This window comes from Suricata suricatta, chromosome 5, assembly GCF_006229205.1.
Source record: "Suricata suricatta isolate VVHF042 chromosome 5, meerkat_22Aug2017_6uvM2_HiC, whole genome shotgun sequence".
Taxonomy (NCBI): Eukaryota; Metazoa; Chordata; class Mammalia; order Carnivora; family Herpestidae; genus Suricata; species Suricata suricatta.
Window position 1 is genome coordinate 67,686,891 of NC_043704.1, and position 16,346 is coordinate 67,703,236.

Here is a 16,346-nt window from a genome sequence, read left to right on the forward strand (position 1 = left end):
CGCACCGACGCGCCACGAGCGCCCGGGCCCAAGAACCCAAGCTCAAGCCGGGCCGGCGCCCGCCCTCGCCCCAGGGCCTCTCCCGGGTCCCGCCGAGGACTACCGGATCCGCCGGCGGGAGGGGGAGGGGCCGGGGCCGCGGAGCCCCGCACTCACCAGGCTCAAGGCAACCGACCCCGGTGCCGATGCTGGGGTGAGCCGCTTGCTCGCTCGCCTTCCCGCCGTTCCTCTCCGGCGCACAAGCTCCAAGTGCCGGCCAGCGCCGGTGCTCACCAGGCCCTCGCTCTCTGCCGCCGCGCACCCAGCAGCGAGACCCTGTTCAGCGGGCGTTCGCAGTGCGCCTGCGTGCGGGGGCCGGCCCACGCGCCTGCGTATTTCCCTCTGCTGCCCTGCTGCAGAGGCTACCGGGAGACGTAGTCTTTCAGCCGTCATTCTCTGAAAGCCCTAGCTGTTAGCGGGAACCAATGAAGAGTCAAGGGTTTGGGACGTCTCGCTGAGGACGGGGTTGGTAGTCAATAGCAAAGGTTGTAGAATTGTGGTGGAGGGACCATGGGACCGTACTCAGCTTGGTATTGCAAAATAATGTTTACAAACCTGTCTTTGTAGCTCTTCCAGGGCCGATCTATCCTTGCCTCACCTGTCTATAACTAGCCTCTAACATAATTGAATCACGTTTATTGAATGAACCATGGAATGAATGAAGGCTGAGGTCTTATTACAAGTATTAAAAGTCAGTGCCTCATGGGGCGCCTGGGTGGCTCAGTACGTTACGCGTCCAACTTTTGGCTCACTTACAATCTCATGGTTGTGTTCGTGGTCTGACAGCCTGGAACCTGCTTCAGATTCGTGTTTCCCTCCTTCTCTGCCCCTCCCCTCCTTCTCTGCCCCTCCCCTGCTCATGCTTGCTCGCTCGCTCGCTCTCCTTCTCTCTTATAAATAAACATTTAAAAGCATTTTTTAAGTCACTGCCTCATGACTAAGGCATTCACAGGCAGCACATGTGACGAAGTTTCTGGGTATTCCTTTTTTTTTTCTTCCTCTCTCACATCCCCTTTGCCGATAATGCATGAGAAGTATCAAAAACAATTAAGAAATGGAATGAAACATAGTTTCTTCACTCTCAAAGGCTCGCAAATGAAAATTTGGGCAAATAATTGTTACTATTAAATTTGACAGAATTCTTTTTGAGCAGCGCCTTCAAAAGAAGGACTGAAGCCAGCCAAGCAGAGGTCACAGAATAGAAAGTCTCACATGTGACATGGTTTATCAGATCAATTTAAAACACTGGGAGAGAAGCAGTGCGAAAGAGATCTGGTAGCTCAATTCATTTATAAGTGTGAAAGGGAGGACCACAGTACATGACCCCTCCCTAGACTATGCAATGTTCATTTGTCCTTGATCTCTCCCTGCCACATCAGTATTCTCCATTGGTCAATGCTGTGTCTTCTAGAGTGAGTTGATTTTGAGCAAGGAGGGTTGGGGAAAGGGAAGTTGTTGTAAGGAAGACACTTAGGGGCAAGTATACCCAACCATCACTAAACTGAGGAGAGACCACTTTATTCCAATCAGGAACTAAGATTATTCAGAGCTAGATTCTTTCCAGTTCACCCTAAATCCTGACTAGGGCCTTTCATCCTTGGCCCAGCTTCCTCAGCCCCATCAGACAGCTAAAAGCTCTACTCAGTTTTATTGCTCTCAGAATTAGCAATCACCTCAGGCAGGAAAGTGATGGCAAATGTCAGGCCCACCTCTTGTGGCTTCCTTTTTCTTCCAGATCTTGGACCCACAGATTTTCACTACCAGGGTATCTCCTCCATGCCTTAATGTTTGTATGCTTTGTCCAGTTATTCTCAGTGGTGGGAGAAGTTGTTAGTCAACAGTAGGCCATTGCTGAAGCAAAATTCCTATATATATGTTACTTTTACGAATACCACGCAACATGTTTTTAGTGAATATCTCCCTGACTTTATCTATTTGTAGCTTGAGACATTTTCAAATTGTAGAACAATAGGGTTTTTCTTTATTACAAACAATGCTACTATAAAGATTTTTGCATGCATCTTCACGTGTGTAGGGAAACTGCTAGATCCTAGGATATTGCATCTTTAACCTCATTAGCTGTGATAGGCAGAAGGCTAAGATGGCCCCCAGGATCTTTGACCCTGGTGTTTCCATATTAATATCTACCTGTAAAGTGTGGGTAAGACCTTTGACTTAATTCTAGCCAATAGAATATGGCAAAAGTAAGTGGATGTCAGACCCATGATTACATTTCATTATATAAGTCTCTATCTTAGCAGACTGGGGCTGGACATGCTCCTGCAGGGCTTGAAGAAGTGAGCTGTCATGCTATGAACTGCCTAACCGGAGGGCCATGTGGCAGCGATCTACTAATGGCTTCTAGGACCTGAGTGCCTCCAGCGGACAACCCAAAAGAAGCCAGGGCCCTCAATCCTACAACCATGAAGAAATGAATTCTACCAACAACCTGAGAGAGCTTAGAAGTGACCCTTCCCCAGTCAAGCCTTCAGATGAGAAGATAGACTGACTTATACCCTGATTATAGCTTTGTGAACCAGCTGAGCCTAGACTCCTGGGCCACAGGAACTGTGAGATAATAAATATGTTTTAAGCCACTAGGTTTCTCGTAATTTGTTACACAGAAATAGAACACTAATACACTAAATATTGCTGGATGATCTCACAAAGTGATTGCACCAATTTATACTCCACAAGCAGTATATAAGTTTCTCTTCTAAATATCTTTGCTAACATTTGGAAATGTCTGGCTTTTTTTATTTTTGCCAGTCTCATAGGTGTGAAAATAAATAATAATATAATTATAGTCATATGTTATCACTTTAACATAAAAACATGAAAAATAGATATTTACTTGAAATTATATATTCTGCTTTGTTTTCTGTTGCATAAATGGTATTACTTAAAATAGCAATAGAACTAGTTGAAAGTGGTAACTCATAATAGGGGGACTAATGATAGTTAAGTAAATAATATGTGTAAGAAAAATATAAAAATATTTTATAACAATATTTTTATGTTCTTTTCTGTCCTCTGATACAGCAAATCATTTTAACTCTTAATTAGTTCTTGCATATTTAAATTTTGTCAGCTATATTATTGTATATTCTCTCTTTCTAAAAAAGAACTTTATATTTTTTCTTTTTTTTAATATTTATTTATTTTTGAGAGAGAGAGAGAGAAAAAGAGATAGAAAGCAGAGAGAGAGGGAGACACAGAATCAAAAGCAGGCTCTAGGCTCTGAGCTGTCAACACTGAGCCCGATGTAGGGTTCAAACTCATGAACCATAAGATTATGACCTGAGCTGAAGTCAGATGCTTAACTGACTGAGCCACCTGAGCACCCCTTATCTTTTTTCAGGAATAGAATTTAGTGATTCATCACTTACATACAACACTCAGTGCTCAACCCAACAAGTGTTCTCCTTAATGTTCCTTCCCCATTTAACCCATTCCCCCACTAAAAATCCCCCAGCAACCCTCAGTTTTTTCTCTGTATTTAAGAATCTCTTATGGTTTGTCTACCTCCCTGTTTTTATATCATTTTTGCTTCCCTTCTTGTATGTTCATCTGTTTTGTATCTTAAATTCCACATGAGTGAAGTCATATTTATCTTTCTCTGACTTACTTCACTTAACATAATACACTCTAGTGCCATTCATGTTGTTGCAAATGGCAAGATTTCATTCTTTTTATCGCTGAATAATATTCCATTGTGTGTGTGTGCACACGTGCATGTACACACACACACATGTATACCACATAATCTTTATCCACTCATCAGTAAATAGGCATTTAAGCTCTTTCCATCCTTTGGCTATTGTCAATAGCACTGCTATAAACATTGGGGTGCATGTGCCCCTTTGAAACAGACCCTATGTATTCTCTCAATAAATACGTAGTAGTGCAATTGCTGAGTCATAGGGTAGTTCTATTTTTAATTTTTTGAGGAAACTCCATACTGTTTTTTAGAGTGGCTGCACCAATTTGTATTCCCACCAGCAATGCAAAAGTGTTCTCCTTTCTCTGCATCCTTGCCAACATCTATTGTTGCATAAGTTGTTAATTTTAGCCATTCTGACAGGTAGGAGGTAGTATCTCACTGTGGTTTTGATTTGTATTTCCCTGGTGACGAGTGATGTTGAGCATTTTTTCATGTGTCTGCTAGCCATCTGGATGTCTTCTTTGGAAAAGTGTTCATATATTTTGCCATTTCTTCACTGGATTATTTGTTTTATGGGTGTTGAGTTGGTAAGTTCTTTACAGTGATTAATCCATAGGCAAAGCCAAACGTGTACTGTTAATGCTTATAATTACAACGCACTTAAACTGCACATTTAAGTCATATTCCTCAGAATGATGCAACAATGGGTGATAACTATTGTGACCTGCAAATCATGGTTACTAATATTAGTAAAATATTAGGGGAAAAAACACTGATAGTGACTATAGACATCAATCAATCTAGCTATATCTATTTGACAGTGAAAGCAGTGTGATTGCTTTCAGCTTCTATTTTCTGGGCTGTCAGATGAATGGGTTTTGTACTTTTCCCCCAAGCCTCCACACCCATTGAAGAGTAGTATTTTTTTGTGTGTGTCCTAAAAGCGTTTCCCCAGGATGTGGGAATTGCAGTGCCAAAACTCAGAAGGTCAAGCAAATCAGGACAATTGGTCACTCTTCCCCACCTGTATGGGTGGGGAAATGAAATGAACCCTCCCCATCCAGCCAGTATACTCATTCCCCAATCTAATGTGAATGAAGGTGGTTAACTCTCAACGGGTGTCTTTGACAAAGTGCAAGCCTAACAGGAGCCAATGTGCTAGAACGCTCCCAGTCCCACCCTCAAGGACAGACCTAGCCAATAACTGACATCATTTCAAAACACCAACTTTTGGGGCACCTGAGTGGCTCAGTCAGCATCTGACTCTTGATTTGGGCTAAGGTCATAAACTCTGGCTTTGTGCTAACAGCCAGAGCCTGTTTGGGATTCTCTCTCTTCTTCTCTCTGTCCCTTCCACACTTGTTCTCTTTCTCATAATAAATAAAAAAAAACTGTTGCTACAGTGTTCAGCTTACTCTAATGATACAATTTTTACCCTAGAGCTTTATATTGAAGCTAGTCCTCAGCTGAGACCATACTCTTGCTAGCTTTCCTCCGTCATGTGCTGTCTCCTTGATCCCACATTCCCAAAAGCAGTCCCCCAATAAGTCACTTCAACAAGAATCCCCACAGGATCCAACTGGATTATTCTATTTCCTTAACCAGTTGTCTAAAACTGGTTTATTTATTGAGATCGGTTTATTGTTTTCCCAGTGATCCACAATTTTACCCCTGTCATTCATACATATACACATATTCAGAGCTCTATACTGAGAAAAGTATGTATATAGATAGTTACATGATACTCGGAAAGTAAGAATTCGTGAGCGAAAACGCAAGCATCACATAGCCAGTTTTGACTCGACATAGAAACTTGAATAAGAAATCAACTGTATTCTTTATCACATGAATTCTGACTTTTAAATGGTACTTAGCTCCTAATTGCAAGTATCTGTTGGAAAATTTTATAAATGTGCCATAAAAATATTGACAACATAAAACCTGCAATGTGAAAAAGTATAATCATAAATATTGCAGATATAATTTTTATAGTATATGTAATATATAAACTTGAGATATATTTATCTCATATTTATACCATTTAATATATTTTATATATTTATATTTTTATGTATTATATATTTATAAACATATATATTATATACTTCTAAATTATATATATATATATTCACTCAAGATACATCTATTCTTAGATTTCCATATTGGCATAGGTCTGTTTCGGAGCTTTCTTTTTTTTTTTACTGCTTCTCTTTTTTATTTTATTTTTTTTATAGTTTATTTTCGAATTGGTTTCCATAATACACCCAGTGCTTCTCCCCACAAGTGCCCCCCACCATGACCATCACCCCCTTCCCTCCCTCCCCCTCCCCCTTCAGTCCATGGTTCTTTTTCAGTATTCAATAGTCTTTCATGATCTGTAGCAAAATAAGTCAGGCAGAGAAGGACAGATACCATATGTTTGCACTCACAGGTCTAGCAGGAGAAACCTAACAGAGGACCATGGGGAGAGGAAGAGGGAAAGAGAGCTGGGGAGAGTGTTTTGGAGCTTTCTATTCTATTCAGTGTCCGTTTGTCTATCCCTGCACCAATAACACATCTTATTTACTGTAATTGTGTAGTAAGTCATGATATGCTGTAGATCAAGTCACCTCCACTTTGTTTTTCTTTAAAATTGCCTCAGCTGAGGCCACTTGGGTGGCTCAGTGAGTTGAGCGCCTGACTTCGGCTCAGGTCACGATCTCACTGTCCATGAGTTTGAGCCCTGCGTTGGGCTCTGTGCTGACAGCTCAGAGCCGGGAGCCTGCTTTGGATTCTGTGTCTCCTTCTCTCTCTGCCCCTCCCCAGCTCACACTTTTGTCTCTCAAAAATAAACATTAAAAAAAATTTTTTTAATTACTTCAGCTCTTCATGGGCCTTTTTATTTAACATAAATTTTATAATTACTCCATCAATTTATATGAAAAAATTGTTTACGGTTTTAATTAAAATTTCATTGAATTGATAAGATTTATTTTTAGAAAATAGATATTTTTATTCTATTGAGTCTCCCTTTTGATGACAATATAGTATATCTCTCCATTTTTTTATAAGGTTTTCTTTAATGCCTTTCAATAATGTTACATTTTTCATGAAGTTTTTATACATCTTTTGTTAAACTTATTTCTAGTTCCTTTTTTTTTTTGCTGTTACTGTTATAATGGTTAAAAAAGGCATTACATTTATGGTATCTCATGCATAAGAATGAAATTGGTTTATGTGTAATTTCTATTTGGCACCTTAAAGAATGCTCTTATTCATTTTAATAATTGGTCTCCAGATTTTCTTGGATTTTCTTTCTTTTTCTAGAGAGATTTTTTTAGTTATCCCCAAGCCCAACATGGGACTTGAACTCACAACCCTGAAATCAAGAGTCACATGTTCCACTGACTGAGCCAGGCAGGCACCCCTTTCTGGGATTTCCTATATTTCCTGAGATTAAGGACATTTTTATTTCTCCACCATTAACCATGTTTTTCATTTGTTCTTCTTTACTGTGTTTGACAGGAGATCTAACTCATCACAGAAGGTAAGTGGTGTCTCATTCCTGATTTTGTAGGGAATCGTTTTAATGTTTTACTATGAAATATGATGCTTGCTCTAGTTTTTTTATGAATTTTGCTTATTACGTGACTTATCTCCATTTAGTGAAATGAGCATACCCTTTTATATATTTATATGGTGAGTTACACTAGCAGATTTTAAGTTAAATTTTCCTTGCATTTCTGAAACAAGCCCAACTTGACCATGACTTATTTATGTATACAGAACTGAACTATATTTGTTAATGGTTTAGGATTTGTGCTTTGTGCATCTATTTATGTAAATGAATCTGTATTTTTCATATCTATATTGGTTGTCTATTTTTGGTATCTAGCCTTGAAAAATTTGAGAACGTTCCCTCGTATTTCTTTAAGAAGTTCTCTAGAAGATTTTACATAGAATTGTAATTATCTGTTCTTTGAAGATTTGGTAGAACTCAGTAAAATCATCTTAGCTTATATCTGTTTACTTGGAAGGTAAAACTTCAATTGCTGATTCAATTTATCTAATAGATTTTAGATAATTCAGGTTTCTAGTTCTTCAACCAATTTTGGTAGGTTATAGTTTTATAACTATAAAAATATATATTTTGTCTAAATGTTCAACTTATTAGCACAAAATTGGTTCTGGTATTATCTTATTACCTTTAGATCTCTAGTGTATTTTAGTTACATCCTCTTTTTATTTCTCAAATTCTTAATTTGTACCTTTTGTTTTTCCTTTATCAATCTTACCAAATATTTGTATATCTTTAAAACCTTTACAGGGGCACCTGGGTGGTTCAGTCTGTTGAGCATCTGATTTTGACTCAGGTCATTATCTCATGGTTCCTGAGTTCAAGCCCCGCATCCAGCTCTGTGCTAACAGCTCAGAGCCTAGAGCCTGTTTTGGATACCATGTCTCCTGCTCTCTCTCTCTGCCCCTCCCCCGCTCACACTCTGCCTCTCTCTCTCTCTCTCTCTCTCTCTCAAAATTAATAAACATTTAAGAAGCGTTCAGTCTTTATAAAGAAATAGCTGTTGACTTTATTCTGTTGTAATGTTTTTGTGTCTATTTCATTATTTTATGTTTTTATCCTTTCAAATTTATTGTGATTTTCTTTTCTTAAGTTGGATGCTTAGCTGATTTATTTCTGCCTTTATTTTTTCTTAATATAAGCTTTAAGGTTATAGATAATTTAAGCACTATTTTAGCTTTATGTCACAAGCTCACCCACAAGTATCTGAAAGCTTTAGCCCTCATACCCAAGACCCAAATGGTCATTCTTTGGCCATTCTTGATGCAGACTGTGGCACAGTCCACCCTCAGGAGGATGGAACCAAGAAAGATGTTGAGTTAGGCCCTGGAAACAGACTTGGAGCTATTTAGGCAGGAAAGTTTGGGATTCTAGGTACCTAGTGGGTGGTTTAGAAGTGAAGTATGAGGCTACTAATGAATACATTCTCTTGACCCTCTAGACTACTTATCTTGTAGAGATGAAAACACCTAGAAGAAGGCCAGAGTGGGGCCCTTTCAAACCAGTGGTTCAGGGCAGGGTCTTTCTTGCCCGTATCCAAAGACAGTACCATATGAGATAGGAAGCATGCTTCTTTCAAGAGTAAGAATGCTGTCACAGCAGCCAGACAAGAGAAAGAAATAAAAGGCATACAGATTAGTAAGGAAGAAGTAAAAGATTCACTATTTGCAGATGACATGATACTATATATAGAAAACCCTACAGACTCCACTAAAAACTATTAGAACTGATAAATGAATTCAGTAAGGATAGGATACAAAACCAATATACAGAAATTCATTGAATTTCTATACACTAATAATGAAGAAGCAGAAAAAAAATCAAGAAAACAATCCCATTTATAATTACACCAAAAAGAATAAAATACCTAAAAATACACAACCTCAGAGGTGAAAGATCTGTACTCTGAAAACTATAAAACATTGGTGAAAAAAATTAACGACAACACAACAAATGGAAAGATATTCCATGCATATGGATTGGAAGAACATTGTTAAATGTTCATACAATCCAAAGGAATCTACACATTTAATGCAATCCCTACCAAAATACCAATAGCATTTTTCACAGAACTAGAACAAATAATCCTGAACTTGTATGTAATGACAAAAAGACCCTGAAGAGTCAAAGCAATCTTGGGAAAAAAAAAAAAAAACTGGAGGTATCAAAATCCCAGATTTCAAGATACACGAATATGCTACAAAGCTGTAGTAATCAAAACAGTATGGCAGTGACACAAGACTAGACACATAGAACAATGGAACGGAATGAGTCCAGAAATAAACCCACAATTATATGGTCAATTAATCTTCAACAAAGGAGGCAAGACTATACAATGGGAAAAAGTCTCTTCAACAAATGGTGGTAGGAAAACTGGGCAGCTACATGCAAAAGAATAAAACAGAACCACTTTCTTAGAGTATACACAAAAATAAACTTAAAATAGATTAAGGATATAAATTTGAGACCTGAGACCATAAAAATCCTAAAAGAGCACAGGCAGTAATTTCTCTGACATTAGCCATAACAACATTTTCCTAGATATGTTTCCTCAAGCAAGAGAATAAAAGCAAAAATAAACTATTGGGCTATATCAAAATAAAAAGCTTCTGAGGAGCTAAGATGGTGGGGCATAGTAGGAGGGCCCTACACTCCTCTCATCCCTAGAGCACAATTTGGTAACTATGAAATCATTCTGAACCCCATAAAATTGACCTGAGTACTGACAGAATAAACTACACAACTAGAGGGTGAGAAGGTAGGCAGCATGGAGACATGGTTTGGGGGAGAAACAAAATAAAAAGCTTCTGCACAGCAAAGGTAACAAGACTGAAAGGCAACCGACAAAATGGGGAAAGATATTTGCAAATGACATACCTGATAAAGACTCAGTATCCAAAATATATAAACCAACACCCAAAAAGCAAATAATCAAATTAAAAACATGGGCAGAAGACATGAGCAGACATTTCTCCAAAGAAGACATCATATGGCCAACAGACACATGAAAAGATGCTCAACATCACTCAACAGGGAAATGCAAATCAAAACCACAATGAGATATCACCTCACACCTGTCAGAGTGGCTAAAATAAAAAACATGAGAAACAATTGACTAACTGGAGTTTTAAAATTTCTTTAAGGGGCGCATAGGTGGCTCAGTCGGTTAAGTATCTGGCTTCGGCTCAGGTCATGATCTCACGGCTGGTGGGTTCAAGCCCTGCATCGGGCTCTGTGCTGACAGCTCAGAGCCTGAACCCTGCTTCAGATTCTGTGTCTCCCTCTCTCTCTGACCCTCCCCTGCTCGCACTGTCTCTCCCGGTCTCTCAAAAATAAATAAAAGACATTTAAAAAAAACTTCTTTAAAAACTAAAAAAACCACACACACACAAGAAACAACAAATGTTGTTAAAGTATGGAGAAAAAGTTACCCTCCTGCTCTGTTGGTGATAATGCAAACTGGTGTAGCCTCTGTGGAAGACAGTATGGAGACTCCTCTAAAAATTAAAAATAGAATTACCATATGATCCAGTAATTCCACTAGTCCCAAAGAATACGAAGACACTAATCTGAAAAGATATATATACCCCTATGTTTATTGCAGCATTATTTACAGTAGCCAAATTATGGAAGCAGCCCACTGATGTCCATTGAGAGATGAATGGATAAAGAAGATATATCATATCTGGAATGGAATGGATGGTGAAATAGGCAAAGGAAATTTAAAAAAAAAAGGAAGAATGCTGGTTAGTTACAGTAAGAGGAGGAAGAAGTGTTCTGTGCAAGTATATGAGGGTCGGGAAATTTTGGAAGTTAGAGAAATCCGGATTTCATAATAGGCAAGAGAAAAATGGTGAGCTTAGCTGGCCTTTACATTGCAGAACTCTGAAGTCAAATTTGGGCAAAGTCATGGTGAATTCGGCCTTCATAAGAGCTTTTCACTCTGCATAACATATTCTTCCCCCTCTGCTCCTGATGTGCTGCATCCCTCTTTCATCTACCTCTTACAAATACTTCAGGTCTCAGCTTGAGTTTCCCTTTCTTTAGAAAGCCTTCCTCCCAACTCCTGATTGATTTATTCCTCTCCCTCTTAAATTTTTCCAAAGATTCTGTAATTCCTCTTTTATTATACTCTGTCATAGAGTTACATTTCTGATTATTCAGGCTGAAAGCTGTCTGAAGATATTTGTCTTGTCTGGCATTCTGTCCCCAGCACCCAGAAAATGAAACTTACCTGGCAATCGAGAAATATTTGGTGAATCAGTCATTTAGCCTCATGATGCTTGAATGGCATTGCTTTATATGGCTGAATCCAAATACGATATCAGTAAAATAGCAGCCTTTGATGTCCTTCCACCCAAATAATGTCATTTTACATATAACTTTTCAAATCCCGTTACTCAGACAAAAGTGATTTATTTTGATATCAAAAACATTATGTAAAATTATCTGAAAAATCTAAAAGCATTTTGCTGTTACACTATCATTTTAGAAACTAAAAAGCCTTGGATTACATGATAGAAAAATCCCTTCATTACACGTAAAACATTTTTGCTGTGAGCCTATAGTAAAAGAAATGAAAAGACAACTTGAAAGAGAGGGCATGGTCCTGAGAGCGTTTTAGTTGGGATCTATCCACCTCAGTCCCAAGAGATGAAGATAAAGATGAAAGAACTAAGATGCCAGTATGTGGGAGGGCCCTTAAATAACCCAATCAGTCCATATTGCCAACCCATTTGACATATTCAAACTACTCTGACTTACTGACGGTCATTATTTGGATATCTCCTTCAAAGTAAGGTCATGCCAGTTGTCAAAATGATGTGGAGGTTAATCAACAGAGCTACCACTTGAGAATCTTCCCCAAGGCTGCTGTGAAGACAGCATCATCAGTCCTGCTGAGTCATCCTGTGGCTGTACACGATCCGGGATGCAAGTCCACAAATATCGAGGCAGAGCCTGTGTGCCACTAAAAATAACAAAGATTTCAGGGCTGGACACATTGTCAACCACGCTATCGTGGCTTTCTCTATCTCCAGGACTCAATGGTGGGGGGACAATATTTAACTGATGACCCTGACAGAAGGAGCCTGTGAGTACTTCAGCTTCAAACACATAAATCAGCTCATCTGTGGTAGGTGTTTTCTTGACTTGGTATGCTAGGTTTTTCAGATTCTTGGTGAAGTAAATACCAACTCCATATTTTGGGTCTGACAAAAGAAAAAAAAAAGATCATTATAATCTGTTGAATCATATTGCCTATTTGGGTACTAATATGTATTCTCTATTACATTTTCTTTATATATTTATGTATTTATTTCCTCATGTACATTTCTTTATTTTTATGTGGTTTTACATATGTGTATTTACAAAAAAACGTAAAAACAAACAGGTAAAACTAATGTAATGACTTTTATTTAGTTTATTATATCTAGCATGGTATCATTTCAACATGTAATCAATAAAAAAATTATTAAGGAGATATTTTACATTCTTTTCTTTGGTAGTGGCCTTTAAAATCAGTATATATTGGGGCACCTGGGTGGCTCAGTCAGTTAAGCCATCCAACTCTTTGTTTCGCCTCAGGTCATAATCTCACGGTTTTGGGAGTTTGGGCTCTGCATCAGGCTCTGTGCTGGCAGCATGGAGCCTGCTTGGATCCTTTCTTTTTCCCTCTCTCTCTCTCTCTCTCTGTGGCCCCCCTCACTCATGCTCTCTCTATCTCTCTCAAAATAAATAAACTTTAAAAATAAATAAAAATAAATAAAAACCTCAAGAATTCATAGAATGGAGTTTATGCTGTATACAACAGAGGAGAGAAGGATGAAAGATATTCTTAGAATAATAGTTTTCTCACTTCAAAATAAAAATTTTTCCTTTCACCTGGTAGGAAGAGAAGAATCTGAGAGGACATGGCCAGAACTCTAGGGGATTTCAGAGAAGGGGCTCACTTCCCTGCCCATTCCCTCAACAGAGCCTTGGGAGTTGAGATGGGGCAGAACAACAAGAATCTCAGAAAAACCGGGGGAGGGACTTCTAGAAGAGAAGGAACCATTACCTGACTCTCCTGGGTACAGCCTCCTCCCCCCCCATGGCAGCCTGGTTGGGGAAGATGTCCAGAACAGGTGATGACTACTACCTAAGACCTTGCACTTCAGCTTGGAGGATGTGCACACTCAAAAATTTCCTGCGCTGTAGAACAGCCACAGACAATGGCCTGGAAAGGAATTCCTGCATCATGAAAAACAGAGTGCCCCAAGTAGACACTGAGAGCTGAGGACACCATGAATTTAAGTACTGGAGGGTGCGAATGACCAAAGCCCAGGATGGCTTATCTAGCAGAGCACATCGGGAGGCAGAGAACAGATAGATGCAGACCATGAACCAAACCACCCTCCCCACAAATGCCTGGCCCATCATTTAAGCACTCTCAGAAGAGAAGGAAAAGGGAAACCTTTCAGGAACTGAGTTTAAGTCCAAAAGGGACTAAGAAAACTCTGAAAATGACTGAGTTTATCTTGAACCGTCAAGAATTTTCTGCATCTGCAAGACATGGGAGCATGAGACGTAGGTAAAGTTCCATTTTAGAACAATAAAGAAGACAAGACCTACACCTGAGTTGTGTGGAACTGTAAATTTCAGTACTTATTGGAGTTACAAATGTGGTAACAAAGGAATATCAGAAGTGCAGGAGGACAGAAGAGGAAGCAAGTTCCAGGAGTTAGGGAAGGTGTCAACCAGCATATGCTATTTGACCTTTGTCTGGAAGAAGGAATGGGACTTTGTAGGGCTAAAAAGGATGAGGAGGGAAGGCATTCCACATGGAAAGGCATGGAAGCATGAAATCTCCAGCACATTTAGGAGACTCTTAAGCAGTTCATGGCCGAAGTGTTGAGGAACATCGTGACAAGGCCGGAGAAATAATGTGGGGCTAAGGCCTTACAAGCTCTGCTAAGGGGGTTGGGGTTTTACCTCATAGGTGACTAGAAAAGCAGATATTAAACATTCATGTACTTTTTTAGCATGATAATCCTGGTAGCAGAGTAAAGGATAGGTTGGTTAGGGCTGGTTTTGAGGCCAGGAAAGGACCTGACAATTGTCTAGGCCCAGGGGAAGAAGAACACAGGCAGTAGGAGTAGAGAAGGCGAGACTAGGCTGCAAGTGTCATTGAGAGGGAACCAGTAGGGATGTGTGACTGCCTGGACATAAGGGTGAGAGGAAGGACGGAGTGCAGAGTGGCAAAGTTTCCAGCTTAGGAGACCCAGTAGATAGATGGTGATGGTATCAGCCAGGTCAGGGAGTACTGGGGGGCAGGGGGAAAGCATGTTTCTCAGGGAAAAGCATGGCCAAGAAAAGAGTTCAGTTTGAGGTGGCTATGGAATATCTCAGCAGAAATGTTCAAAAGACCGTCAGAAATATGGAGCTGCAGATCAGGGGAGAGGTAGGGAGTTAGAGCTACAAATTCACAAGTCATCATCAGAGATAGAGGTTTTAAGCCATAAGAATGGATGCAATCACCCAGGGTGACACTGTAGGTTTACAAAAGAGAAGTATTCCTTTTGAACTCCAGAAAACATCAATATTTAATATTTTTTAAATGTTTACTTATCCTTGAGAGAGAGACAGAACACAAGTGGGAAAGAGGCAGAGACAGAGGAAGACACAGAATCCAAAGCAGGCTCCAGGCTCTGAGCTGTCAGCACAGAGCCCAGCACGGGGCCTGAACCCACAAACTGTGAGATCATGACCTGAGCTGAAGTCGGACACTTAATCAACTGACCCACCTAAGTACCCCCAGAAAATACCAATATTTAAAGAATGGGCAACAGATGGAATTACTAGATTATAAATCATAAGGGTAGGAGCTCTGTGTTCTGTTTACTGTTGTATTCTTCTCACCTAGCACAGGGCCTGACTTATAGAACGTGTTCAAGAAACACTTGTGTGGAATGAATGAATGAACTCAATAAAGAAATTGCAAGCAGGTATGCTCCTTCTCGCTACATTCAGCCAAGTGCTACAAGCAAGAGATGCGCTGGCTGGAATAGAAGCCAATATAAAAAAATACATACATAAAGCTCTGTTTATAGAAGCCCCTGTGCCTATAAGTGGCCATCTATATTGACCAAGAGTCCCATAGTTTGGAACCTTGCAGGACTTTGTAGTCCAAATGAAAACTAGGTTAGGGGCACCTGGATATGGCTCCGTCCGTCGGTTTAGCATCTGACTCTTGATTTAGGCTCAGGTGATGATCTCATGGTTCATGAGATCAAGCTCCACATCAGACTCTGTGCTGATAATACAGAGCCTGCTTGGGATTCTTTCTCTCCCTCTCTCTCTGCCCCTTCCTCCGCCTGTTCTCTCTCTCTCTCAAAATAAATAAACCTTTAAAAAAAAAACAACACTAGGTTTAAAAAAGTTGCAAAACAACTTCATTGATGATAAAATATCTCCCATGTTTCTCAAGCAACCTTTGGTTAAGCATGCTCCCCAGACACGTTGTTACAGTCACATTATGGACACAATGAGTCTAATCATCAAAATTGCCTCAGGTAGTGGGTATTAAGCTAAGAGCTGGGGACCTGGACACAGCAGAGAGGCCAGTAGGTAAAAGACCAGAATCTTAAGGCTTAAAGACTAGATGGAGATAAGACCGTTATAAAGACACAAACTAAATAAAGGGCTAGTATCTAAAATCTACAAGGAACTCACCAAACTTCACACCCACAAAACAAATAACCCAGTGAAGAAATGGGCAGAAGACATGAACAGAGGACATCCAGATGGCCTACAGGCACATGAAACGATGCTCAACATCACTCATCATCAGGGAAACACAAATCAAAACCACACTGAGATACCACCCAACACCAGTCAGAGTGGCTAAAATGAACAAATCAAGAGACTATAGATGCTGGCGAGGGTGTGGAGAGACGGGTACCCTCCTACACTGTTGGTGGGAATGTAAACTGGTGTAGCTGCTCTGGAAAACAGTGTGGAGGTTACTCAAAAAACTATCCATAGAACTCCCTTATGACCCAACAATAGCACTGCTAGGGATTTACCCAAGGGATACAGAAGTGCTGA

At 39.7% G+C, this 16,346-nt stretch overlaps 2 protein-coding genes and 1 long non-coding RNA gene across 6 annotated transcripts in view; 1 reads left to right on the forward strand and 2 right to left on the reverse strand.

The window, feature by feature from the left end:
• The window catches only part of KPNA1 (karyopherin subunit alpha 1), a 70,415-nt gene extending 70,070 nt beyond the window's left edge, over window positions 1-345 (reverse strand). The window contains exon 1 of the mRNA XM_029939420.1: window positions 157-345. The gene's annotated coding sequence lies outside the window, so the exon portion shown is untranslated. The remainder of the gene's footprint in view (window positions 1-156) is intronic.
• On the forward strand, window positions 34-2,636 carry LOC115291803. The gene is made up of 2 exons (XR_003908680.1): window positions 34-504; window positions 2,301-2,636. It is a non-coding gene; the product is annotated as an uncharacterized LOC115291803 (long non-coding RNA).
• Window positions 2,637-11,650: 9,014 nt separating this feature from the next.
• The window catches only part of PARP9 (poly(ADP-ribose) polymerase family member 9), a 34,199-nt gene continuing 29,503 nt past the window's right edge, over window positions 11,651-16,346 (reverse strand). For all 4 annotated transcript variants that reach the window (XM_029939429.1, XM_029939430.1, XM_029939427.1 and 1 more), the window contains one exon: window positions 11,651-12,469. In XM_029939429.1, the coding sequence (XP_029795289.1) occupies window positions 12,090-12,469 (380 nt within the window). In that variant the 3' untranslated portion in view covers window positions 11,651-12,089. The remainder of the gene's footprint in view (window positions 12,470-16,346) is intronic.